This window comes from Trachemys scripta, chromosome 4 (assembly GCF_013100865.1).
Source record: "Trachemys scripta elegans isolate TJP31775 chromosome 4, CAS_Tse_1.0, whole genome shotgun sequence".
Lineage (NCBI taxonomy): Eukaryota > Metazoa > Chordata > Testudines > Emydidae > Trachemys > Trachemys scripta.
In genome coordinates this window covers 31,287,357-31,313,896 of record NC_048301.1, presented here as the reverse complement: position 1 = coordinate 31,313,896, position 26,540 = coordinate 31,287,357, and the positions used below count along the sequence as shown (strand labels likewise).

At 39.3% G+C, this 26,540-nt stretch overlaps 1 protein-coding gene across 5 annotated transcripts in view; it reads right to left on the bottom strand.

The window, feature by feature from the left end:
- TTC7B (tetratricopeptide repeat domain 7B) overlaps positions 1-26,540 on the bottom strand; it is a 315,699-nt gene that overhangs the window by 218,645 nt on the left and 70,514 nt on the right. For all 5 annotated transcript variants that reach the window (XM_034768134.1, XM_034768135.1, XM_034768136.1 and 2 more), the window contains one exon: positions 20,707-20,828. In XM_034768134.1, coding sequence (XP_034624025.1) covers positions 20,707-20,828 — 122 coding nt within the window. The remainder of the gene's footprint in view (positions 1-20,706; positions 20,829-26,540) is intronic.

Sequence of the window (26,540 nt, the reverse complement as noted above, 5' to 3'; positions counted from 1 at the left end):
GGCAATATAACTATAGGGGTTGCTGCCAACATGCATATATTCACATACATAATTAGTGCTCCAGGAAGCAGAATGGATTGAAAGTTTTGTCTCTGAAAAAATTTTCTACAGTTCACTTTTAGAAAGGAATCTAGGAAAACTAGTTAGAGACAGCATTGACCAGGGACAGATTAACAGGACACTAAGAAAGAAAAGCAGAGTCAGCATGGATTCAGAAAAGGGAAATTATACTGAACATGCCTCACACTGTTTTACTGAGAAAATAATAAGTTAGCAAGGGGAAGGCATGCATGGGCATGACTTACTTTAGGAATGATACGATACAGTATTGTGCAGAGATTAATCTACATGTTCAGTAAATTTTATACATGAGGTGAGCTACTTAAAGAGAATTCTGAAACTGAAGATGCTTGTGTGTTAAAGCAGCTTGAGAGGGAGGGAGACATTTATTGGAATAATACAAGCATCAGGAGCAGAACCGATTTTATTTATATTATACATTGAAAAGAGCCTAGAAGCAGGACCATGCAATACAAGCAATAACTTTGTTAAGGATATTAAACTGGGTGGGCCAAGCCAATATGAAGGATGACAAAATTTAAAAGGACTTCAACAGGCTTAGCAGTATAAGCAAATGGGTGGTTTTACAACTCACTGCAAAGAAGTTAAAAAGCAAAGACAAAAAATAGGAAGAGAGAATATACATAATAAAATACAAGATTCAGACAAGGGACAAAAAATAGTTAGGAGATATTAATGAAAGAGTAGATTTGGCAGCACACCAAATGCTAGTTTGAAATATATCAATAGAAAGATCAATATTTATTGCAGTGAGAGAGACAGTACAGAGGGGCAACAGGAACAGACAAGAGAAAAAGAGGAAAAAGAATGGAAGAGGAGTTCTGTGTAAGCGCAACAACTTGTCTCTCGCTTACCAACAGAAGTGGTCCAATAAAAGATATTACCTAACTCACATTGCTGCTCTAAGAGAAAAACAAACAGTCATTCTTTGGAGAAAATGCAGCTAAATGCACCATGCATAGAAGCTGGATTGTAGAGCAGGCTTGAAGAAGATTGGCACCCACTGGCCAGTAGCTGGCTATCCACGTGAGGGGACTGGCACTGTACAGTCCCAATGCCTTATACACTGACATTACCACTGCTAACAGAACATGCTGTCTTTACATTAATATTTTCCCAAAGCACGAGGCGCCACACACAGGAAGGTATAAACATACCTGCTAATCCTCCTAACAGAGAAACCATTGCCCCAACTTCCCCTAGCTTTCTGTACCTCCAGGAGCTCCCAACACCCACCTATTCATCCAGGAGCCCCCTGCTCCCCAGAACCCCCTGGCCCCAACTCCTATCTATGCCCAGAGCCCATAACAATCTCTATCCCATGAGGAGTTCCCTATGCCCAGCAGCTGCAGCACCCACCTACATCCTGAGAAACCCCATGCCCCTCCTATTCGTAAGCTACCCACTCAGAATCCCCACCCACTACCATCAAGTACTTTGCCTAGCTAGAGCTGTCAAGTTTTGTTCAGCTCCACATCCCACCCTCGCCACTGCTTGTGAAAGGGTGTGTTGATCACTATCTTACATTTAGAGTTATATTCAAATTATTTGCAAATATATACAATCAGTTTGCATTAAATGTCCCAAATGGAGCAGAACAAAGTTTGGCAACTACACTGTGGGGAAAGACAGCCCTCTCAATTGTTCTCTTTCATTTAAAAAAAAAAAAAAGTCTCCAGCTGTTGTGGTTGCAAAGAAAACCTGGAAACACGTTACAGAGATGTGCCTAAATCTGCAGAGAGCCTGAAGTAACAGTTTGAGTGGTGTGAACTGTCCTATCCTGTTATCTCAGATGCTAATAATGGTAGTTAACTGTGAGCTTGTCTATACAGTATCTCAGTGCAAGGTACTTTTAGCACATGCCAGCAGGGTCCACATGGACAGTTAGTGCATGACATGGTGGTGTGCACTAGAATTTATACCTATGGAGACAAGCCCAATGTTGACATTTAAATCATTTTACTGCTCATCAAAGCATGTAATAATATTAATAATATGGTAAATTACCATGTACCAAAGCATGGGCACACCTCCCTAGGGGTGTGTGAAAGACTAGCTGGAAGGATAGGGGAGGAGAGGAGAAAAGAAATATATATAAATTAAATGTGTAGACATTTAAAAGCAAATGGCAGGAGAGATTAAGAGAGAACCATGTAGTTTCATTTTCCTGAAGTGCAAGCTCAGTCTTCAAAACTATAAATAACACTGCTTTAGATGTTATCTTGTTAAGTTATTTAACAAGGCTGCAATCTTTTAGTCATAAATTTACATAAATGGATCCCTGTCCTCTGCATATGGCAATTCACTGAGGTAAGCAGCATATTAATTGTAAAAGAGAACGAAGGAAGCATTGTATGAGCTGGAGTAAATACAAAAACAAGGGAGCATAAACTTAAGATGAGGTCATTAGAAGAGCAAGAGTGGAATTTCTTTATATAGAAAATTGTTAACTACACAGCATTAACTGTGGTGACTAGCAGGAAAACAACAGTAATTAGGCTTGATACTCTCCTGAACGGATTTAGACAAATATTTGAAAGGAAAAATTACCATAACTCACAAATGCTGGAGCAAATGTAGTCACGTTCCATTCTGAAGCTGTTCTTTAGACATTATAAAGTCAATATTTGCCAAACGATATCACAGTTTTCTCTTAATAGAAATGTTAAATAATAAAATAGAAAATAACTGTGGTTAACTATTAGCATATGTTGGCCTTTTATTGGCAACCCCTATACACACTATCTGGCCATCATATGGAAAAAATAGAATGGAAGAGGAAACTCCCTTTTCCACCTTGCCTCACAGTATTTTTGAAATTGTTTACCAGATCCTCTTTATATCTTTAACGTTCTTCAAATAATTATGTACATTAAGTATATTTCCTCCTGGCAGTATAATACTTTGGGGGGAGTAAGAGATAAGTGTAAGCATACTACACACACATCACTTGAAATATGGTTGCAGCTAAAACAAGAAGAAAAAGCTAACTATGTAAGCCCTCCAAATGCCAGAGAGGCAGAATACTTATCAGTAACTGCACATCCTTGAGCGGTGCCTCTGTATATCCCTCCTGCAAAGAATGTCCCCTTGTGCCTTGAGGCTCCAGGTGGCACTCTATCCCAGAATGGGAACATACAAAGGCCTGCGAAGAACATGCAGTTCACAATCTTATCTAAACTTCAGAGTAAAAGGAATAATTTCATTGCTGCTTTGTACACCTGGTACATCCAAACAGTCATCCACTTCCCAATGTTCTGATTTCAAAGGAAAACGTGATTTCAAAAACAGCAGAGGAGTAACTTTAAGGAATATGGCCACGATGCGGACAATAAGCCACTAAACATGGAAGAAAATGTTCAAATCCCATCCGCCATATATATATATATGGGTGGGTGGGAGGAACAATGAACAAGTGAAGTACTACATATCCTAATTCAGCTAACAAACCATTATACATTTTGGGAAGAGTCAAAGTCCCCCATCTCCCCAATAAACAGTAGCATCAAAAGAGAATGGAGAAAGGTTACCAGGAGAAACAAGCCCAACAATGTCAGATCCCATCTGTCTACCATACACAAACTACTAGAGCATATTCAATTAAAATAATCATTTAATACAACACAAACTCAACTAAAAACCTAAAATTAACTTAGTGTTTCCACCTCTTCTTCATAAAAAGGATAAAAGTCAGGGTGGATAAAAATTAATGATTAAAAAAAAATGGGATTTTTTTTTATTTAAATTGGATTTTTTTGATAAAATGCTTTTTGAGAAAAAAACCTATCTAGAGATTTTTAGTTAAGATATCTTTGAGCTATAATGTATCTCATCATGGAATAAGGCCTATAAATTCTAATTCTATAGTCTATATTCTGTGAGACAATATATTCATGTAATGTTTAAGAAAAGTTTTCTAAATGAGTTCCAATAGTTCATGGATTAGGAACCCAATTTTATGGGCTTCCAGGGGCTTCTGTATACATTATTTAGGTTAATCTTTCTACCTGCCCAATGGGGCTCAGTCTAGAAGATACCATCAGTGATGCTTAGTTTTGCAGTTCTCAAACTGTGGATTTGTGTCTCCAGAGATAACATGCAAAAATGGTTTAAAATAAATAAATAATATATAGAGGTGAGAAATAACAGACCTCAACTCTATTGTCCCTCTGCAAATTTGTGTACACAGAGTCAATCCCTTACCTCTCTCTAAAAGTGCAACATTTCAAAAAGTTCAATGAATAGAAGATTGATGGGGGCGAAAGAGATCTGGACCAGGAGAAGAAGGCTGGAGATAAATGTGAGAAGGGAGGGACAGGCAGTAGAAACAAAAGGGAAACTGTTTGAGCAGCATAGTCCAGAAGTCTTGAGGTCTTTCTGAGTGTAGCCTTCATTGATTTAAGATCTACCATCCCATTCTCTGACTAGAAGGGAAAACCTATAATGGCAGCAGGCCGTAAAAGAGACCCAGTTTGGGAATATTTTTATGAAGTTCCTCTACCTGTGGGTAAGACAGGCGTGCGTGCAAAATGCAAAGAGCGCAACGAAGAAATGCAAGGCCTGGTTGCCCGAATGAAATAACATCATGAGAATTTTTCTATTTCAGGAGGAAGCTGCACTGAAAATGATGAAAAGAACATGTCTGAACATGCAGGATCTTCAGGTTGGCAAACTTTTTTATTTCATACTTCTTTCTTAAGGACTGCCTGTCTTCCTTCGGGACTATTCTTGAATTCTCATGTTTGAGCAAAAAATATAGTTGTTACTCATTTTAGATGCAGTTGTGATAAAAAATAAATGGCTGAATTAGGCAAATATTCCTTTTACAATTTCACCTTTAAAGTAGTACTGGGTGTCAATAATGTTAGAGAATGAGCAGGCAGATTGAGTAGACGGGCTTCTTTATTGCGGTACTTGTTCCCCTCGACCCAATTGTCGAGTAAGCACTGAGTTAATCACATAACACTCTTATCTAAGTTAATATGTAAATATCTACATTTACTCCAAGACCCCCAAAACCCTTATTTAGTAATATGAACGCCCATATACTGAATATACTAATCCCCACCCGTTTACTGTTTAAAGCATTAAGCATGTTCTACAGACCTTTTTATCTTGAAGATGCATTTCTTTGCAGTAATTGCAGCCACAAGTTTCCTTAATGAGCAGTTCACAGGGAAGGGAGGAAGGGGCCATGAGCCCAAGCCCGTTTATGTAGTTGGGAAAGGAAGGGAGGAGGGAGATAACCCTTCTTAACACAAAGGGTATTCTTTAGACAACCACATTCCTAATGCAGCTGCAACGCTTATCTATCCCTAACAAGCAGAAGGGAAGGGAAAGGGATAGCACTTTATCTATCAAGCGAAGAGACAGTGCCTGCCCGTGCCTTCCTCCCTAATATCATGCTAGTGGTTACCCAGGTTTTTACTTAACCTTACCTACCCCAACAAGTGAATTCAATAAGAATACTAAATGAGTATGGTAATAATAATTAAATAATTGCAGTGACTTATTTTGTTTAGGAAAATCTATCATCAAAATACAAGATTCTGAAGACTATTCACCTTCAAGATCATCATCATTTTCTATAGTTTAAGAGTTATCTGACAGTGATAGTGTTTCAGTCACATCATGTATGTCACATAGCCACAGTATATCACCTGTTGCAAAAAGAAAAAAAACACTCCATTATCCAAAAACAATCATAGATAAGTTTGTAATAAGAACCAGCAGATTACTAAAAGAGGTAATTGGTGAAAAAATTGCCCGGTTTGTTTATGCAATAAACTTGCCTTTCCGTATGATTGAGAACCCACACTTCATAAACATAGTTCAGTCATTAAGACCAGGATACAGTCCACCCAACAGAGCAAATGTCACAGGCAAATTGCTGGATCAAGCGTATGAAAGAGAAATTGAGCAGTGTGCAAAAGGTCTAGAGGGTAAAATTGTTAACCTGAGTCTTGATGGGTGGAGCAACGTCCACAATGATCCAGTTGTATGTGCTTGTGTGACAACAGAAGAAGGGAATGTCTTCCTTACAGAAACAATTGATACATCAGGAAATGTACACACAGCAGAATACTTACAAGAAGTAGCAGGAAAAGCTATAACAAACTGTGAAAAAAAAATTCAAATCTCTAGTATGCAGCTGGGTAACAGACAATGCTGCAAATGTATCCCAGAGGAGAAGAAATTATTTAGAAGAGAATCCCAAGCTAATAACATACGGTTGCAGAAAAATGTCAGCGTTCCAGAAATAAAGGCTAATGTTGAAATTGCAAAATACTTCCCTAACAACCACTTTGCAGCAGCTGCTCTGAAAAAAAGTGAGAAGAACCACGCTTTCTCACAAGACGTGCGATGGAAATCAGTAGTGGACTTTTTTGAGCACTATATCAAGAACTGGCCTAATCTGATGACAGTCTGTGAACAAAATTGTGAAAAAATAGATGGCACTGTCACAGCCAAAGTTCTCAACATTGGGCTTAAGAGAAATGTTTAACACATGCTGAGTACCCTGAAGCCTATTTCTGTAGCCTTGAACAAAATGCAGGAAAATAGCTGTTTTATTGCTGACACTGTTGAAATTTGGAAGGAACTGAGTGAGATCTTAAAAAGAGAAATATGCAATAACAGAGTTAAATTACAAACATTAAAAAAACGAATGGGACAAACACTATCTTCAGCTCATTTTCTTCCAAATATTCTCAATACTCAGTACCAGGGTACTGGTGAAGAAGAGAAGTTGGTTATGACATGGACATCCAGCAATCATCCCTCCATAATGCCAACTATAATAAACTTCAGAGCTAAGAGTGACCCATTCAAGAAAGATATGTTTGCTGATGATGTTTTAAAGAAAGTCACACCAGTGAACTGGTGGAAGTCACTTAAGCACTTGGATTCAGAGACTGTTGAAGTGATAATCTCACTTAACAGCAGTCGCTTCTTCTGCCAGTGTAGAAAGAATATTTTCTTCCTTTGGACTAATTCATTCAAAATTGAGAAATCGTTTGGGACTCGAAAAACCAGGAAAGCTTGTTTTTCTCTTCCAGATTATAAACAAACAGGAAAATGAAGGTGAAGACGACTGGGTTAGCTGCAGAAGCCAATATTTTAAGTTTTTCATGTTGACCTGGTTGACATAGTCGATTTAATTTTTGTTTTTATTTTTTAAAAATATTTCATTTAACTATTTTAGTTAAAAACAATTTTAACAAAAACAAATCTGATTTTAAAAAACTTGAATGTTTAACTAAATTCAAAAATTCATATGCTTGCTTTGTTAAAATATGATGTGTTTGCTGTTGAAGAAAAAAATCCAGAATATATAACGTTGCCGTTTTAAATAAAACAATTTAAATGTCTGTCTGGTGATGTCCTCCTCCTAATACAAAATGGCAAGAAAATCCTCCAAATATTAATGATTAACCTGTTGAATTGGAGATAGTTCAACTCCCAATGACTTCATAAATATCTGCTTCAATTACCTTTGGTAAATTAAATAACCAAACAATCATTCATTTTCTGATATAGCTGAAAAGCTAATCTGAAAAGTTTTCAAAATAAATCACTTAAAAAATGTAGAGTGTGTACCTTCTAAAAATGAAACCTACATTTATCTCTGAGTTGTGAAGAATATGTATTAAGGTTATAACAACCAACAAGAATGCACTTTTATGTAGAAATCCACGATTAAATCAAGTCTTCCTGACTAGTGATTTAAATCATGATTAAATCAAATCCACCCTGATAAAAATACAATTCACATTACTCATACATGGCTGCTGAAGAACTCTGAAAACGATGTTCACAACTACACAGCTAACACCTATCAAAAAAATAAAGTCCACAAAGGAAAGAATGAGAGCCTCCCTTTCATTTTCAGTGGGTGACCTTAGAGTTTCTGCTGCCTATTCTTTTTCCAAGATTTTTTCAGGAAGTACTTTGTATCTTTCCTTCTTGCAGTTTATTTCACTTCAGATTTTAAGAAAATACAGCACACCCCTGACATGCAGTCCCATGGGATAGATGGAACCAGCCAAGAGATTGTACAGCAGTGGTGGAAGACAGAACTTTGCCACTGGGCAAATACCTACTCTTTTGAAAAAAATGCCATATTAAATTCAGTGAAGAAAAGAGAAGACCTACAGATTGCCACCTGCATGGGATTTACTTTATCTAATTTAGAAGAAAGATGGAGTGAGTTAATCTATCCAGGATTTAAACCCCTGGCTCCAGAACACCCATGTATTCCTAGGTCTAAGCCTTGACTGCTCTGGCATCCCCTCCAGTTTGTACATTTACAAACACTTTAAAATTAAAACATTTTAAATTCCTATTCCAAAGAGTAGAAAATTGAATGTATTTTGATATGGCTTGTTAACATAAATTGCAGGAGAATGGTATTACTATATAAAGTAAGATGAGCAAGCCCTTTAACACTGCCTTTTTTGCAGCCCTGGGCTCCTAATTAATCTCTTAGTTTCTCCAAAATTCAGTCCTTTGTTACCAGCTCATGACTGACATCACACACACACGCTGCACTGTTTCCATGACAAACTCTGACTGGGGAGGTTTATTAATTCAACAGTTTCTAATCTTATCGTGAGGCAATCTGGACCATCATTTAGTCAGCCCACAAGCTAATTACTTTCCCCTAAAAAACCTCTGATGTGAATGAATTGAAATGTTTTCAGTTACACACTGGCTAATGCCACCAATTTTACCAATTTCAGATGCTTTCTTCAACTAGAACTATAGATTTAAATGTAAATAACTAACTCTGCTAGCAGCATATAAAACAGAGCATTGGGATATTTTGCAATAGAGGTAGCCAAAATATTTTATTTATAAAACAAAACATTTCTTCTGTTGACAACATGAACTTAATACCATCTAAATGTGCCAATTAAATTGGAGCTAAACCAATGTTAGTGGAACTACCTCTAATTTAATAGCTAAAGAGACTTTTCAGTTAATTGAATGCTAAGACCACTACAACCTCAGTTGCAGCATCTCAGATACTTAACATAGTTCCACACAATACCCCAAAAAACACCAAGAGGGTAATGGGGGTTCAAACCAGTTGGAATCCCAAAAGCTGAGAGAGCCCTAATTTCTGGAAGGGTGAAAGGAAATTAAAACCAATAAACGTTTTGCTAAATAGTGTTCTTTCTCTGACTTAATGCTGCCATGCTGCTTTTAGCTTGCTTTGCTGTGTTGTATTGCAGCACATGTAAGACCTGAAACTTCCCACTCTGTGCAGATAAAAATAAGAATAAGGCCTACATTAGCTACTGTTAAAGGACTACAGTACAGGAGCTAAAAATACACTTGAAGTCTACATAACAGGATGAGTTAAGACAGAACACATGAGTGTTCAATATCTAATTAATTTTGACCATAAGAACGGCCATACTGGGTCAGACCAATGGTCCATCTAGCCCAGTATCCAGTTTTCCAACAGTAGCCAATGCCAATGCTTCAGAGGAATAAACAGAACAGGGCAATGATGAGCAATCCATCCCTGTTGTCCAGTCCCAGCTTCTAGTAGTCAGAGATTTAAAGGCACCCAGAGGATGAGGTGGCATCTCTGACCATTTTGTCTAATAGCCATTGATGGACTTATGCTCCATGTGCTTATCTAATTCTTTTTGGAACACAGTTATAGTTTTGGCCTTCACAACATCCCCTAGCAATGAGTTCCACAAGTTAACTCTGCATTGTGTGAAGAAGTACTTCCTTATGTTTGTTTTAAACTTGCTGCTTATTCATTTCAATGGGTCACCCCATCGTTCTTGTGTTATTGTGAAGGAATAAATACCATTTCCCTATTCACCTTCTCCACCCCATTCATGATTTTATAGACCTCTATCACCACCCCTTGACTATCTCTTTTGTAAGCTGAACAATCCCAGTCTTTTTTTCTCTCTCTCCCCCCTCATATGGAAGCTGTTCCACACCCTTAATCATTTTTGTTGCCCTTCTCTCTACCTTTTCTAATTCTAATTTTCTTTTTTGAGATAGGGTGATCAAAACTGCACACAATATTCAAGGTGTGGGCATTCCATGGACTTATATAATGGCATTATGATATTTTCTGTCTTATTATCCATCTCTTTCCTAATGGTTCCTAACATTGTGTTAGTTTTTTTTTTTTTTAAAAAGCTGCCACTACACATTGATCTTCAACCTTTTTGGAGGGTTTTGTACGATATGCAACTATAAAGATCACAAAAAATTATTACTAAAATTAATTTCAACAGGAAAGCTTCCTTCAGTTTTAAATACAGTTTAGTGACAGTTTTATAGTGAATGACCTTTTAAATATATAAACTTCACATTAGTATTCCATTTGAAAGTCTGAACTTAAGACAGAATTCAGCACATGTAACATGGCATAGGGAGCCTCAGACAACCAAAACAAACTGTTCCTGACAGATCATCTTATCTGAATGTCTGAATGAACAATTACCTCCCCTCAAATTCAGATACATTGTGTTTTTCACTGAAGACTTGCCTGATAAGAACAGAATCTTAAATAAAAAGGTAGAAAAAGCTGATTTTACAGAGATTATATTATAGCAGATTTTGTAACTACTTTTTGTTACTCATCACAAAAAAACTACTTTTTGTTTCAACCAAGAATTTTTTTCTCGGTTAGCTTCAGCATAAAGTAAGGGTACCATGACAGTTATCTCCATGACAAAATTGTTACGAAACTTGAAACTACAAACTGGAAATTACTGTTAGTTTAAATACATCAATGTTTCACGCATCAGAAATTTGAGGCTTTCAACAGTGAGCCAACCTATAAGCATTTAACACTGAATTCTATAAGAATATTAAATTTTCCCTCTCTCATCTCATCATATCTACTGACATATTTGGTTTGGGACCTGTGCAGATGCACAGGTGAGACATATAGTCCTTTCTGGGCTCATGACACATTTGTAAACTTTGATGACCTGTTGCAACCCAGTAAATAGCTTTCGTGCAAAAAACATCTGACTTACTAAATATTACTTACCCCAGATATATACACATTAACTTAAATACCGAATAAGTACTCTGTCTGTACAATAGTGGTGGCTCTTGATCTGCAGGGATGGCTGGGCTTGGCTCCTGTAGCAACCTCGGGAGTCACAACATTGCTCAGGCTCAGCCTGGCAGCCAGCTGGGCCAAATTTGTGTGTGGCATTGTGACCTGGCAAATGGGGTTGCAGTGCCACTCGCTCAAATTTGGCCTGGTTGCCCCAATTCTCATTGCGACGGAGGGGAAGTTGGGCCAAACCTGAGTAGTACAGTGACCCGGTGCACAAGTTGCAATGTCCAGACCAGTAAGCTGAGCCACCATTGTGGGGTGTGTGCACAGCACACGCTGCAATCACCCCAGCATCCCGGGCATGACCCAACTTCCTCCCCGCCGTCCCATGTGATCTTTTGACACATTCTGGCAACCCAATTTTGGATCACAAGCCACAGGTTGAGAAAAACCTGTGACAGTCTAACAGCATGTTCTGTCCAATAGATGGAATGGCAAGGTAAGTAAACTTAAAGAGGGTTGTGACGAAGTGGGAGTTTTCTGTTATATTTGTATTAACGATATGAATGACAGTGACTTTCTTGACTAAGGATTGCTACATAGTGAGTGCAGAAGGGTTAAATGCTCCTCAGGAAGAGCAGGAGACATGAGGTATTTGGATCACATAACTGTCTGGGGTGATATGAATGGGTCTTAAGGACTGACTGAAACCAACCCATATCAATGGAGAATCGGAAAGACAATGGGAACCCCAAGGACTGAACTACTGACCCCTAACAATTGGAAACTTCAGCAGGTAGAACATGTAAACTCAGCAGGGGTACTGCAGGAGGAAACCAATATGCAAAGAGGTGACAGAAGGCCACAATAAGAGCTGACCATTAGAGGGAGACAGAAGTTCTCACCTAGCACTGACAGCCAGACAAAGGGCTAGTGAGCCAAAATGGATTTCACAGCACTTGACTGGGTGGAGCCCTGGCTTTAGCCATATGGACGATGCCTTAACCTTTGCTTTTCTATATGCCTGCCTAAGAACGTCCTGATACTGTGTTCCAGCTGACTAATAAACCATTCTCTGTTTTGAAAAGACTGCCTGGTGTCATTGCAAATACTTGCTGAGGTGCTTTGGTCACTGATGAGGGTGAAAGTCTCTGAACAGGAAGCTAACTAATAAACCCTACTCTGTTTTGAAAAGATGGCCTGGTGTCTTTTCTTGCTGAGGTGCATTGGTCCTGACAAGAGTGAAAGTCTCTGAACAGGAATCTGTGCCAGCTTCACTTGCTAGGCAGTGCTCACAGCGAGAAGCAGGAATGATCAAGCCCAGAGGCTCAATGTCCAAGGCGTTGAGGCCTCCCCTTAAAGAAGAGTGGGATTCTTCACGGGTCTGGCACATTAAAGGAGCATCTCCAAGGGACTATTTAAAAGCTGGGGCATAGTGCTGATCCTGTGGATCCATGACAAGGGCACAAACTCAAAAGCAGTCTGGGGCTGCATATATAACAAGCATTTTCAGAAATTCTCCCTCTACAGATATAGCACTAATACAACTCTATCAGTTTTACTACAGAACACAAGCGCATGTGATTTTATCAACATATTGTCTAATCTTGTTCCAAGATGGTCTAGCTCAGTGGTTTTCAAACTTTTTTTCTGGCGACTTAGTTGAAGAAAATTGTTGATGCCCGTGACACAATGGAGCTGGGGATGAGGGATTTGGGGTGTGGGAGGGGCACAGGGCTGGGGCAGAAGGTTGGGGTGCGGGGTGGGGCTGGGAATGAGGGTTCAGGGTGTGGGAGGGGGCTCTGGGCTGCGGGTTGAGGTGCAGGAGGGGGTCAGGGCTCGGGGATGTAGGACAGGGCTCTTGGTGGGGGGGCTCAAGGCTGGGGCAGGGGCTTGGGGCCCGGGCTTACCTCAGGTGGCTCCTGGTCAGCGGCGCAGCAGGGATGCTAAGGCAGGTTTTCTGCTTGTCTTAGCACCATGGACCATGCTGTGCCCCAGAAGCGACCAGCAGCAGGTCTGGCTCCTAGGCGGAGGTGTGCAAACAGCTCCACATTGCTCTCGCCCGGAGGCACCGCCCAGCAACTCCCATTGGCCAATTCCCACCCAATGGGAGTGCGGAGCCGATGCTTGGGCGGTGTGTGGAGCCCTGTGGCCCCCTTGCCAAGTAGCTAGACCTGCTGCTGGCCGCTTCTGGGACGCAGTGTGGTGTCAGAACAGGTAGGAACTAGCCTGCCTTAGCCGGGCAGCACTGCCAACGGCTCTTTTAATGGCCCAGTTGGCAGTGCTGACCAGAGCCACTGCGATCCAGTGTCTTACGTTCCACGACCCAGTTCACAACCCGCAGTTTGAAAACCATTGGTCTAGCTGACTTGGTGACAAAAACACCAGTGCCTGGTTTACACTAACTCTTTCACAGTTTTTAACACCAGAGGTTGCTAAAATATACATTACATTAGGGGCAGGAGAAAGACTGGGTCCACTACTTAGCAAGGAAGGAGAGCTAACAACAGACAACACCAAGAAGTCTGAGGCATTTAATACTTATTTTGCTTCAGTTTTCACTAAAAAAGTTACTTGTGACCAGATGCTTAACACAATTAATATTAACACCAAGGGGGAAGGAACACAAGCCAAAAATAGGGGAAGAATAAGATAAAGAATATTTAAGTAAGTTAGATGTATTCAAGTTGGCAAGGCCTGATGAAATTCACCCAGGGTATTTAAGGAACTAGCTGAAGCAATCTCAGAACTATTAGTGATTATCTTCGAGAACTCATGTAAGACAGGTGAGTTCCCAACGAACTGCAGAAGGGCAAGCATAGTACCTATCTTTAAAAAGGGGAATAAAGATGATCTGGGGAATTACAGGTCACTCGTTCTAACTTTGATATCTAGAAAGATAACTGGAACAAATTATTAAGTATGCAATTTGTAAGCACCTAAAAAATAATAGGGTTATAAGCAGGAATCCTAGTTTTCCGTACTAGGTGTGATCCCACCTGAGACCCTTATTAAGCACTCAGGTGACTAGCTCCTCCTGGTGCTCATGCCGTCCCACTTCTATTTTTAGCACTCTAGTTTGATCCAAGCTAGCACCAGTATGACCAGTATGACTCCTCCAGCTCGGCATGACTCCTCCAGCTCCAATGCAGACATACCTACAGATGGAGAACAGAGGCACAGTCAGACTAAGTGACTTGTTCAAAGTCACCAGGGAGTCACTGGCAGAGCTGAGAATTGAACGCATGTCTCCTGCTTCCATACAGTTGGATTGCCACTTCACCTGGAGGTCTCAGCACAGTAATAGGCTGATTAGGCCTCAGATGGAGTATTGAGTCCAGTTTTGGGCATCACTTTTCAGGAAAGATGTGGACAAACTGGAGAAAGTCCAGAGAAGAGCAACAAAAATTATTCAAGATCTAGAAAACATGACCTATTTTTCAAACATGAAGATTGAAAAAACTGGGTTTGTTTAGTCTGGAAAAGAGAAGACTGAGAGGGGACATGGAAACATTTTTCAAGTACATAAAAGGTTGTTACAAGGAGGAGATAGAAAAATTGTTCTTCTTAACCTCTGAGGATAGGACAAGAAGCAATGGACTTAAATTGTTGCAAGTGAGGTTTAGGTTGGATATTAGGAAAAACTGTCAGGGTGGTTAAGCACTGGAATAAATTGCCCAGGGAGGTTGTGGAATCACCATCACTGGAGATTTTTAATAAAGGTTAGACAAACACCTGTCAGGGATGGTCTAGATAATACTTAGTCCTGCCACGAGTGCAGGGGACTGGACTAGACGACCTCCTGAGGTCCCTTCCAGTGGTATGATTCTACTGTTGTAAATGTCCTGTGTCCCATGAGCATGGGCCATTAAAGACCTGCATGTTATTGTAGTGCATTGTGATGGTGTCACATAATGACTGTGCCCCAGGACACACAACAGTGCCCTGCAGTGAGGTGGCATAACAACTAAAGATGCAAACAATGCAACACAGTATCACGGTGCCCTGGCTATCATGCCAGCAGGATACCAGTACTTGCCATTGATGCACTTCATGTGTTGTACTTTACAGAATACATACGTACAGACAGACCATTCATCCCAGCCTGAAATGCAGCTGCTTCTGGGGTGGAACTTGGCAGCCAATTTGTACCACAATGGTGTGACAGAGGAGACAAAGTGAAAAAATGTCTCCTCCTGTCACAACTGCAGGGGCAAGATGGGTCAGCAGGATGCAGTCGCCTATGCTGGACAGAACAGGAGTGTTAAGCAGTGAGGAAGTGGACTCTTTAGTGATCATACATTGTCAGGACATTGGTTTTAAGCTTCCACTGAGAGATGGCGGCACAGTGTCCCCTGAGCATCGTGCTGCGGCGCTGGTTCAATACTGCATCACCAGCCCAGGAGCGAGAGCTCATCCAGAACGGCTCAAGAGGTGTTTGCCTTCCCTGTCGCGTGGCCGCCTCGCTCTGCATGGGGTTGCCGGGGGCCAACGGGGCTGCTGCTCCTCAGCCCCCACCCCCCCGCCGTGCTGGGGGGCTGCACTGCCACCCCTTTCCCTCCCAGCAGAGCCCACCCCCTGCCTGGGCGGCATGCGCCAAGCAGGGCTTGGCTTAGCGAGCCGGGCAGCTGCGGGTGGGCGGGAGCCTCCTCCTCCTCATCTCTGGGGAGCCAGGCAACCAGCCGACGCCGCCTGCAGCCCCGGAGCAAGCGAGCGAGCAGGGCTGGGGATGCGAGAGGGCGGTGCGGAGCTGAGAGCCAGCCGGCGGCCGTACGCAAAACCCAGCTCCGGACTCCTAGTTCGGAGCCCAGTGCTGGCTGTGCGGAAAGGCGCCACTTTTGGAAAATGTGCTCAGGGGAAGCGACTGCTCCCCCTGCTCCAGCCCTAGCTACGCTACTGGTTCAGGGTGCAGGAGAGGGCTCCACTCTGGGGCTGCAAAAAAACCACCTCGATGAGAGTCATAAGGCTATTTGCACAGAGGCTCCAGCACTCTATTGCCAATGTAGACACTTGATTGCTTTCTGCGCTATAATTGGTCTCTGGAGCTGTCCCATAATGCCTCAAGTGACCGCTCTGCTCATTGTTTTGAACTCGGCTGCCCTGGAGACATGCACCCCTCCCCTTTCAAAGCACCGTTTCTGATAGCCCTTGCGTGCTGTGCTGATCTGCTCCACGACACAAAGCAAACCATGAATGTAGAATGCTCATGCTGTTGAACACAGAGAGAGGTGTGTGTGTGTGTGTGTGTGTGTGTGTGTGTGTGTGTGATTGCTGTCCAGGGAGGGAGGCGGGAGCTGATGTCAGGGTTTCCCCCTTCCCCCAGGACTGGGTTGCTTCCTGCTGCTGTCTGAACTTACAAGATAGCATGCTTGCACACACTGTCACCCAAAACACACTCTCTCTTTCCCTCCCCTCCAAACACACACACACACACACACACACACACACACACACACACACACACAGAGTTCAGTTGAAAAGCTGTTGGCAATGTAGTAGGATGCGCATGGAACAATGGGACTGGGAAACCTGCATCATGTGACGCTGTGCCTGCCCCATGAGGCATTGAAACCCCTTCCCAAAGCACCCTGCGGCCAGTTGCACAGTGGGATAGCTACCACAATGCACTGCTGTCTTTGCCGTTGCAAGAGCTGCTAATGTGGATGCACTCCAGTGTCACAAGGAGCAGTGTGTGGACACACAACAGTGGTTTAATTCCAGTGTTTTAATAAAAGTGGTATAACTTGTGGCGCAGAAACTTGCCAGTGTAGACATATCCTTAGATTAGATATTTAAAAACACTTCTAACTATATGGATAGTTAAGCAATGGAATAAGTTATCAAGGGAGTTTGTGAAGTCATTTGAGATTTTTAAGAACAGGTCAGACAAACACCTGCCAGAGATGATTTAGGTATACTTGGTCCTGCCCCACCCAGCATGAACAATGGGACTAGATGATCTTTCAAAGTCCTGTTAAGACCTACATTTCTATGATTCCATAAAGCATGGATGGGGAAAGGAATTAAAAGCACAGGGCAAGTACCAGAGTAAAGACAGTAGGAAAAGTTTCCACTGAAATCACTGGAATTTTTAGCTAAGAATACAACTGCAGGACATGGATTTTGAATTATTCACACCCTCCCCCATCACCGATGCTTGGTCAACTTCGAATTAAAACAAAAGTTAATTGATAGTGTTCATCCTGAAATGTAAGGAAACCAAAAATCAAAGAGAACTGATCTTTTCTTGTAGGGTCTCACTCAGTGGCAAGTCCAGGGGGACCACTAGAAAAATTCACTATTTGACACTTTTTAAGCACCAACCCTTTTCATATGAATCTTTAGATCATCTGGCATGTAAATATCTTGTGACTCCAGCTACAACAGTGCCATGCAAACATCTATTCTCACTTTCATGTGACACTGTAAACAAGAAGCATGCAGCATTATTTTCTGGAAATGTAAACTAACTTGTTTGTCTTAGTGATTGGCTGAACAAGAAGTAGGACTGAGTGGACTTGTAGGCTCTAACGTTTTACACTGTTTTATTTTTGAATGCAGAGTTTTTTTCTACATAAATCTACATTTGTAAGTTAAACTTTCATGATAAAGAGATTGCACTACAGTACTTGTATTAGGTGAATTGAAAAATACTATCTCTTTTGTTTTTTACAGTGCAAATATTTGCAATCAAAAATAAATATAAAGTGAGCACTATACACTTTGTATTCTGTGTTGTAATTGAAATCAATATATTTGAAAATGTAGAACACATTGAAAAATATTTAAATAAATGGCATTCTATTAATTAATTGCATGATAAATCACGATTAATTTTTTTAATCATTTAACCCTAATAAGCATACATTTAAACATTTGGCTGAACTGTGGCATAAGGCAATGAGAAACGTCTTTCCAAAATCAACTAGCTAGTGATCATGTTAATTTGATTTTATTATTGTATTACACATTACATAGCATTAGCTTTTGATTAGGCTAAACAAGTCAAGCTCTTCGAGTCTCCTCTTCTAAGACATAATTTTCCATTCCTCTGATCATCCTAGTAGCCCTTCTCTGTACCTGTTCCACTTTGAATTCATCTTTCTTAAACATCTGCACACAGCATTCAGGATGAGGTCTCACAAGTTCCTTGTATAATGGTAATCACACTTCCCTATCTGTAGTGGAATTACCTCGCCTGGTGCATCCCTAGGATTGCATTAGTCAATATAGTTTGCTCATCCTAACTCAATTCTTCTACACCTTTTGGGAAGAAAACATTAATTTGGAATTTCTGTCTTAATAAAGATTGTAAAATCATTCATGAAATATGGTTTCATAAATTTTTGGTAGATAATGGTTTTTCCATGTATTTTCTAAATCCTAGGACGTAGCATTTAGACTCCTAAGGTTTCAATACTTCATCTTTTTTCTTACAAGAAAATGCATGCCTATAAGATCTTCACTGGTTTCTGTACAAGAATGTATACTTTTCTTTTTAAAAGAAAATCTGGGTACAGCTGCTGAGCAAAGGGACAGTTAAATGGATCAACTAGTCTAATTTAAATAAGAGTGTTTTGCCTAAGTAAGCAGCAATGCACACCAGGTATCAGAGGACAGGGTCCAGCTCCTTCAATAGCTGTAAAAGTCTTTTTATATTTGCCAACTGTTTGTGACTGACAAACAGGCTCTTTTATATTTATGAAAATAAATAAATATAAAAACAAGTGAGAGCCTGATTATCAGTAATGCTCAGCACAATAGAAAACCTGACCTTGAGTTTCCAAGATATGCAGGAAGAAACACTCCATAGCAGAGGACTGCATCAAGCAACAAGCTTCTCTGTTTATGCAACAGATTTTTCAGAGCTATATGGTTACTACTACTTATTGGAGCTGGAGTGATTTCTGAAAAATATTATGCATATGTATTTATTCAGGTTTTTAAGTGAATATGCTTCATCAGGTAATTCTGATAACATGTTAATTGAAACTAACTCAGAAGCAATGCCAGATTAGAATCTAGTGACACAACCGACATTTAAAGATTTCATACAATTTCATAATTACCTTTGCTTCATGAAGAAGCAGAAGGCAAAGGACCCCATTACACTACAACATCAGCATACTCTCGCCCAAGCCTACATGCAAAGACAAAACACAAAACAAATGCTACAAAGAAAGCAACTCAAATTTTGCAGATTCCCCGCCTCACCACAGTTTGAGAGCTGTTGTCATCTATAGTCTTATCTGTAACAAAGCCTTGTTGTAAGATAAACAAGCACATTCATCCAATTTTCCTAATTGCCTACCATGATGTTCATATAACCCTAACATGAAAACAATGACTTATAAGTATAGTTTTAACAAGTCCATTGAAACCTTTTTAGTGAAAAGGTCTTAGACTGAATTCCTATAAACTCGATATTAAGGCCAGGGCAAAGTAAAATATACACTCAAGTAATTTTGGAGTGAAATATTAAAAGGGCACAAAGTAAAACATTGGTCACTATTTAAAAAGTTAACAATTCAGTATTCAGTTCCGGTCAGTCCAAGTTAAAAACAGATACAGCAGAAAAACAGATGGGATCAAGAGACAGCTGGCAAAATAATAAATTAGAAAATCTTCATCAACCCTCATTATTCAAATTACATCAAAATCTCACATCTTTACAGACACTGCCTGACTCCACCCATTTTAGTTATTTATTTTGATTTGAAAGGTATTAATGAAACAAAGTGATATTCTGGCCTTACTGAAGTCAATGGGAGTTTTGCCAGTTAGGGGGTAGGATTTCACACAGTATTTTTTCCGAGAAAAAAAACACACACCAGCAAACCAGTCTATGTAGTCTAAAATGACTACGGATTCAACAACAAATACCAGAAGTGTACTTTACAGCTAGGGTGCCAAGTTTTCAATAGCTTAAAAAAATGAACTCCTTTGTTCATTTTCTGTAATGTTTGAGATTTATTTCTACGCCTATATTCAGTAGAATTTTTACTTCACAAAATTATGAATGAACTCCCATGCACAGTCTAAAAGGTTCTACAGAGTAGGCACAACGGAGATTATACATATACATACTGTTGATCTTCATGCATATTTATCCTGCAGCATAATGTTAAAATAAGTGATGACTGAAGAGATTTGAAAAAAGAATTTATAAAATCAAATGTTTCAATTTATTTTCTATTTCTTTTTCTTGTAATCTGCATTATTAACATTTCAACACAAAAGACAGACATTTCACAGATATTTATAAGTTTGATATTTTAAGTTCTTACAGTTAATAAAGAGCTGTAAGAAAATATTTCACTCATTCTATTTAATATTCCCTATTTCATTTTATTCTAAACATATATTTTGAGGGGAAAATTAAATGCAAGTTAAGATAAATACTATCTGGATAGAAAAATTAATAGATAATGTTTTCACCCCTCAGCTCATATCTACAACCAAAATATTTCTACTACAGTAATAAAAAGTAAAGATTAGATGCTTGTCAGCTTCATTTTCTGACTTTTTTGACATTATGATCAAGAACAAAAAAAACCCCTAAATTCAAATCTTACCCATTTTTGAAATACAAGACATGTGCTCTTTGGAGTCCTGTTTCTAGGAAAAATCCCAGTTCCTGTTCATGCACTGCAGACCCCGGTTTAGGGCTTCTGTTTTGTATATTGGTAATTAATACCTAAGAAAACACACAAGTGAAATAAAATTAAATGAAATACAGATGAAACGTTCTATTCTTATTATTTGAGAGCATGTGGGGTAGAACAAAGAAGCTGACGCTCGATAATGTTGTTGAGAGAGCCTTCTTCACTCCATTCTCCTGCTGTCTAGGAGAGCATTTCTATATCTGTCTCACTGATTTTCCATCTTTTCAAATCTCTTCTCAATACCTTCCTTCATTGTGACTTTTAATTTATTCTTCCTTCTTCTATTATTCTCACTGCAATTATATTATTTAATTTTTAATGCATTTTAGGATGCAATATATGAAAAAAGTATTCAAAGCAAAATAATGTATAGCTTATAAAATATATAGTTACAACATGCTTCAGTAATAGTAGATGGCAGTGCTCAGTTCCTCTTGGCATCAGCCCCTACACATAAATGGTTTAGTTCCAATTACAAAAATTAATACATAGGCACTACCAAGCTCAGATAAAATAGGTGAGTCAAGTACACAGAAATCCAAACTAATGTAAAAATGCATGGAAATTAGTGAGATACTCAAAAGTAGTGTCCCCAGGTGGTTCAAAAAGAGTGAAATACAGAACTTGAGTCCCTTAATATTTGTGCTGACATTGCCCTTTTAGCCAAAGCTTCTTTGAAACTGCTGTATGGCTTGGATTTTCATTTATACAGTCTATATTTTATCAGTCATGAAAAACCAATAATGAAAGACATTCTAGAGGAAACTATTTCAATAAATCCATTATGTGAAAATGAACACTGACAATTCCATATGCACACTTGCTTTAAAAATATCATAGGCAAAATATAGCCCCTCTTTCCCAATTGCTAACAATGTATTGTTTCCCTTTTCCTTCACTTATACCAAGATTAAAATATTTTTAGAAGTAGATTTGTGGAGTAACTATTGTCTTCCTTCAATGCAGCTTGCATGAAATACTTGTCACTGAAGTAGACAATCTCCCTGACATCCTGAACTGACTTTTCTTAAAACAGAACAGTTCTTTATAGACATCCACAAAACAACACTCGTTTGACTAACTGGTCCTCTGGTTACAATTTCATGTATCATAATGAAATTGGATGAACATTTAAATGTTAGCAGAATCTGAATGAAAATACCCTATCTTATTGACCACAATGAACCCTATTTACTATAGTTTTCCATCCACATTACACTATCTATAATGCTGTTAAGTAGAGTTATTATTGTATCTGAGAGAATACTAACTTTCTACAAAAACTCAATCCCTATGTCTAATCCAATCATAAATTCATTAGGCATGCTGAAGTCTAAACACTAGACATTATAAAACAGCAGAAATTGTCTAAAATTAAAAAAAATTCAGCTGTGATTCTAACAAAGTGCACTGTGAATGTGACTGGTAACTTATCTCTTCCCTCATGTTCATATTTAATAATTTTTAGGGAGTGCTCTCCACCAGGACGTTCAGGGCAAAGGACATGTTTTCTAATGTACTTGCCATCTATGAGATCTGGTACATTCCAAAAAGGTAGAAAATTGTTCAGGAATAGTTTGCAGTATCCAGACAAGGAAAAAAGTCAGATGAAGAGAAATCTCATCGTCCCTCACAATACAAACACCGGACCCAATCCTGCTCTCACTGAAGCCACTGGCAAACCTACTATTAATTTCAATGACAGTACCATTATGTCCACTGGTTGCACTGGCTTTACGTATGTGCCAATATGAAACCAATTATACACCAATACCCTCTGATGAACAGGTTAACTGTACAAGTACTTAAGATATGGTCTATGGACTGACTAAAGCTGTTAGAAAAAACTGCTCTAAAAATAAGCTATTTAAAAACTTACTGTAAATATGTCTTCTTACAAAAGGTATTCCTCTAGGCTATAAACAGGACTATTTGGTTAATCTCACCCATAGAACCAGAGAGGTAACTGATTGATTGAAGTACTTGGAAGCTCCTGCTGTTCCCCCTATACCATCTTGGCAAGTCCATCACAACTCCTGTTTAAAATCTTAAACCATAAAACACTATAAACATATGTGCAAAAGTGGGGAAGAATCTAGATGAGATGATTTCCTATTATAAAAAGATTGCATGTTTCAATGATATGTTGTCATTCACAGAAATTCATCTAGGCTGGAAACAGGATTGTTGGGAAATCACAAGCAGTCAAACCAGAAAAAGGGGAGGAAAAGCAGTGAAGACTTAGAGACCACATACTATGAGAGCCAGAGACTAAAGGCAGCATCTGATGAGGATGCCACATGTGCTTTGTAATATTTGGTAAAAGTATGTGGAAGTTGCCAGGTAGCCACACTGCAGATCTCATAAGTAGGGCCCAACCAAATTTATGGCCATGAAAAATACATAATGGACCGTGAAATCTGGTGTCCACCAGTGAAATCTGGTCTTTTGTGTGCTTTTTTTACACTATACTATAAAGATTTCATGGGGGAAGATCGGCATTTCTCAAATTGTGGGTCCTGACCCAAAAGGCAGTTGCAGGGGGAATGTGGTATTGCCATCCTCACTTCTGCACTGTCTTCAGAGCTGGTTGGCCAGAAAGTGGCGGCTGTTGGCCGGTCGCCAGCTCTGAATGCCACCCTTACTTCTGTGCTGCTGCCTTCAGAGCTGAGTATCAGCTGCTGACCAAGGGCCCACCTCTGAAGGCAACAACGCAGAAGTAAGGGTGGCCATACCATTCCATGCCATCCTTACCTGCTGCTGGTGACGGTGTTGCCTTCAGAGCTGGGCTCTCGGGCAGTAGCAGGGCAGAAATAAGGGTAGACGTACTGCAACCCACCCTACAATAACCTTGTGATCCCTCCAAAACTCCTTTTCGGGTCAGGATCCGTACAATTACAACACCATGACATTTCAGATTTAAATTTTAAAATTTACAATTTCTAAATTAATATGACCGTGAAATTGACCAAACTGGACTGTGAATTTGGTAGGGCCCTACTGATAAGATGGGGTCAGGAGAGGAATACACAAGTTTTGGTTGACTGGTGCAGTGGGGTTCAATAGTCCAGCAAATTCATAGGTGCAGGATAGATCTCCTTTGCTTGCTGCATGCCCAGAGGCCCTACTTTTATCCCTGTCTTGCTCTGTTATTCCTCTCCAGGGACTGTGGAAGAGCTGGTCACTCATCTCCCTTAGCACAGAGAATCTCAGGGGAGCCACTGCCTTCAATGTGCTCAGTCATGGTGTGAGCAGGGTGGATAAAAATCAATGATTTAAAAAATAAATAAATAAAAAAATCGTTTTTTATTTAAATCAGGTTTTTTCTCAAAAATCCATCTAAAGATAGTTTTAATTAAGATACATTATAGCTCAAAGATATCTCATCATGGAATAGGGATTATAAATTCTAATGTTATAGTATGAGACAAGTTTTGTAAATGAATTCCAATAGTTCATGGATTAGGGACCCAATCTTATGGGCTTCCAGGGGCTTCTGTATAGATTATTTAGGTTAATCTTTCTACCTACCCAGTGGTGCTCAGTCTAGAAGATACCATCAGAGATGCTTAGTTTTGCAGTTCTCAAACTGTGGATTTGTGTCTCCAGAGATAACATGCTTGTTAACAGCAAAAATGGAAGGAACTGAGAGAGACTATGCAATGACAGTTAAATTAGAAGCATTAAAAAAAACAAATGGGACAAGTACTATCTCCAGCTCATTTTCTTGCAAATATTCTCAATACTCGGTACCAGGGTACTGCTGAAGAAGAGAAGTTGGCTATGACATGGACATCCAGCAATCACCCCTCCATAATGCCAACTATAATAAACTTCAGAGCTAAGGGTGAACCATTCAAGAAAGATATGTTTGCTGATGATGTTTTAAAGAAAGTCACACCAGTGAACTGGTGGAAGTCACTTAAGCACTTGGATTCAGAGACAGCTGAAGTGATAATCTCACTTTTAACAGCAGTAGCTTCTTCTGCCGGTATAGAAAGAATATTTTCTTCCTTTGGACAAATTGAGAAATTGTTTGGGATCTGAAAAAACAGGAAAGCTTGTTTTTCTTTTCCAGATTATGAATAAACAGGAAAACGAAGGTGAAGACGACTGAGTTAGCTGCAGAAGCCAATATTTTAAGTTTCACACAGTCTATTTAATTTTTGTGTTTTTTTTAAATATTTCATTTAACTATTTTAGTTAAAAACAATTTAACAAAAACAAACCTGATTTTAAAAAACTTGAATGTTTAAATTCAAAATTTCATATGCTTGTTCTGTTAAAATAGGATACATTTGCTGTTGAAGAAAAAAATCCAGAATACATAACTTTGTTGTTTTAGTTAAATAAAACAATGTAAATGTCTGTCCAATTATGTTCTCTTCCTAATACAGCATGGCAAGAAAATCCTCCAAATATTAATGATTAACCTGTTGAATTGGAGATAGTTCACCTCCCAATGACTTCATAAATACCTGCTTCAATTACCTTTGGTAAATGAAATAACCAATCATTCATTTTCTGATATAGCTGTAAAACTAATCTGAAAAGTTTTCAAAATAAATCTCTTTAAAAATGTATAGTGTGTACCTTCTAAAAATGAAAACTACACCTATCTCTGAGTTGTGAAGAATATGTATTAAAGTTATAACAACCAACAAGAATGCACTTTTATGTAGAAATCCATGATTAAATCGAGTATTCCTGACTAGTGATTTAAATCAATTTGATTTAAATCAAATCTATCCTGGGTGAGAGACTCTTCCTAGTTTGTGCTGACCACAGTTGGGGGCTGGGAATAGCGCCTCTCCAACCAGAGATAACCATCACCAGCTTCCAGGGGTAACAGCACTGATCATAGAGAACACCTCCTACACTGAGGCCTGGGTCTGGAGCTGCTGAAAGAGCAGAGAGATGGAGCCAGAGAAGAAAAGCTGGAAAGGACTGTGGCCTTCCCTAGGAGCTCAAAGCAAAGATGCAAAGGGAAAGCAGAGAAGAATTTTGAGGCACTCTTCCAGGCTGATTTACGAGGAACAGCTTCAAACATCAGAAACCTGGAGGAGTCAGCTGCTTTTCTGATCTGATGGGCATGACCAGCATAACCAGACTAGAGGGTTTTCTATGTATGTGAATAATCATACATAGCTATAAAAGGAACAAAGAAAGGAAGATAAGAGTGGGATCACTACGGGGGCAGAGGTAAGGTAATTTGGGCACCATAACTATGAATTTCCACATTTCTAAATATTTAAGTTTCTTGCAAGTTTATAATAAACTGAATTTCCTAGGTCTCTAACATGCTGGGTGTTATTAATTCTAACAGCTTGAAGGGCAATACATGCTCATAACATTGCCATAAGCCTGCAACCTTAACTTCACCTTTCAACTTTTTTTTTGGTATGGTATTAAATTAAATTAAATCAATATTGCCACAACATTTAGATCTAAAGTGCGATACCGCCAAACAAAACATTTCAATATTCAGCAAAGACCTAAGATGGTGTCAAGTATCAGGGGGTAGCTGTGTTAGTCTGTATCTACAAAAACAACAAGGAGTCTGGTGGTACCTTAAAGACTAACAGATTTATTTGGGCATAAGCTTTCGTGAGTAAAAACCTCACTTCTTCGGATGCATCCGAAGAAGTGAGGTTTTTACTCACGAAAGCTTATGCCCAAATAAATCTGTTAGTCTTTAAGGTGCCACCAGACTCCTTGTTGTTTTTGTAGATACAGACTAACAC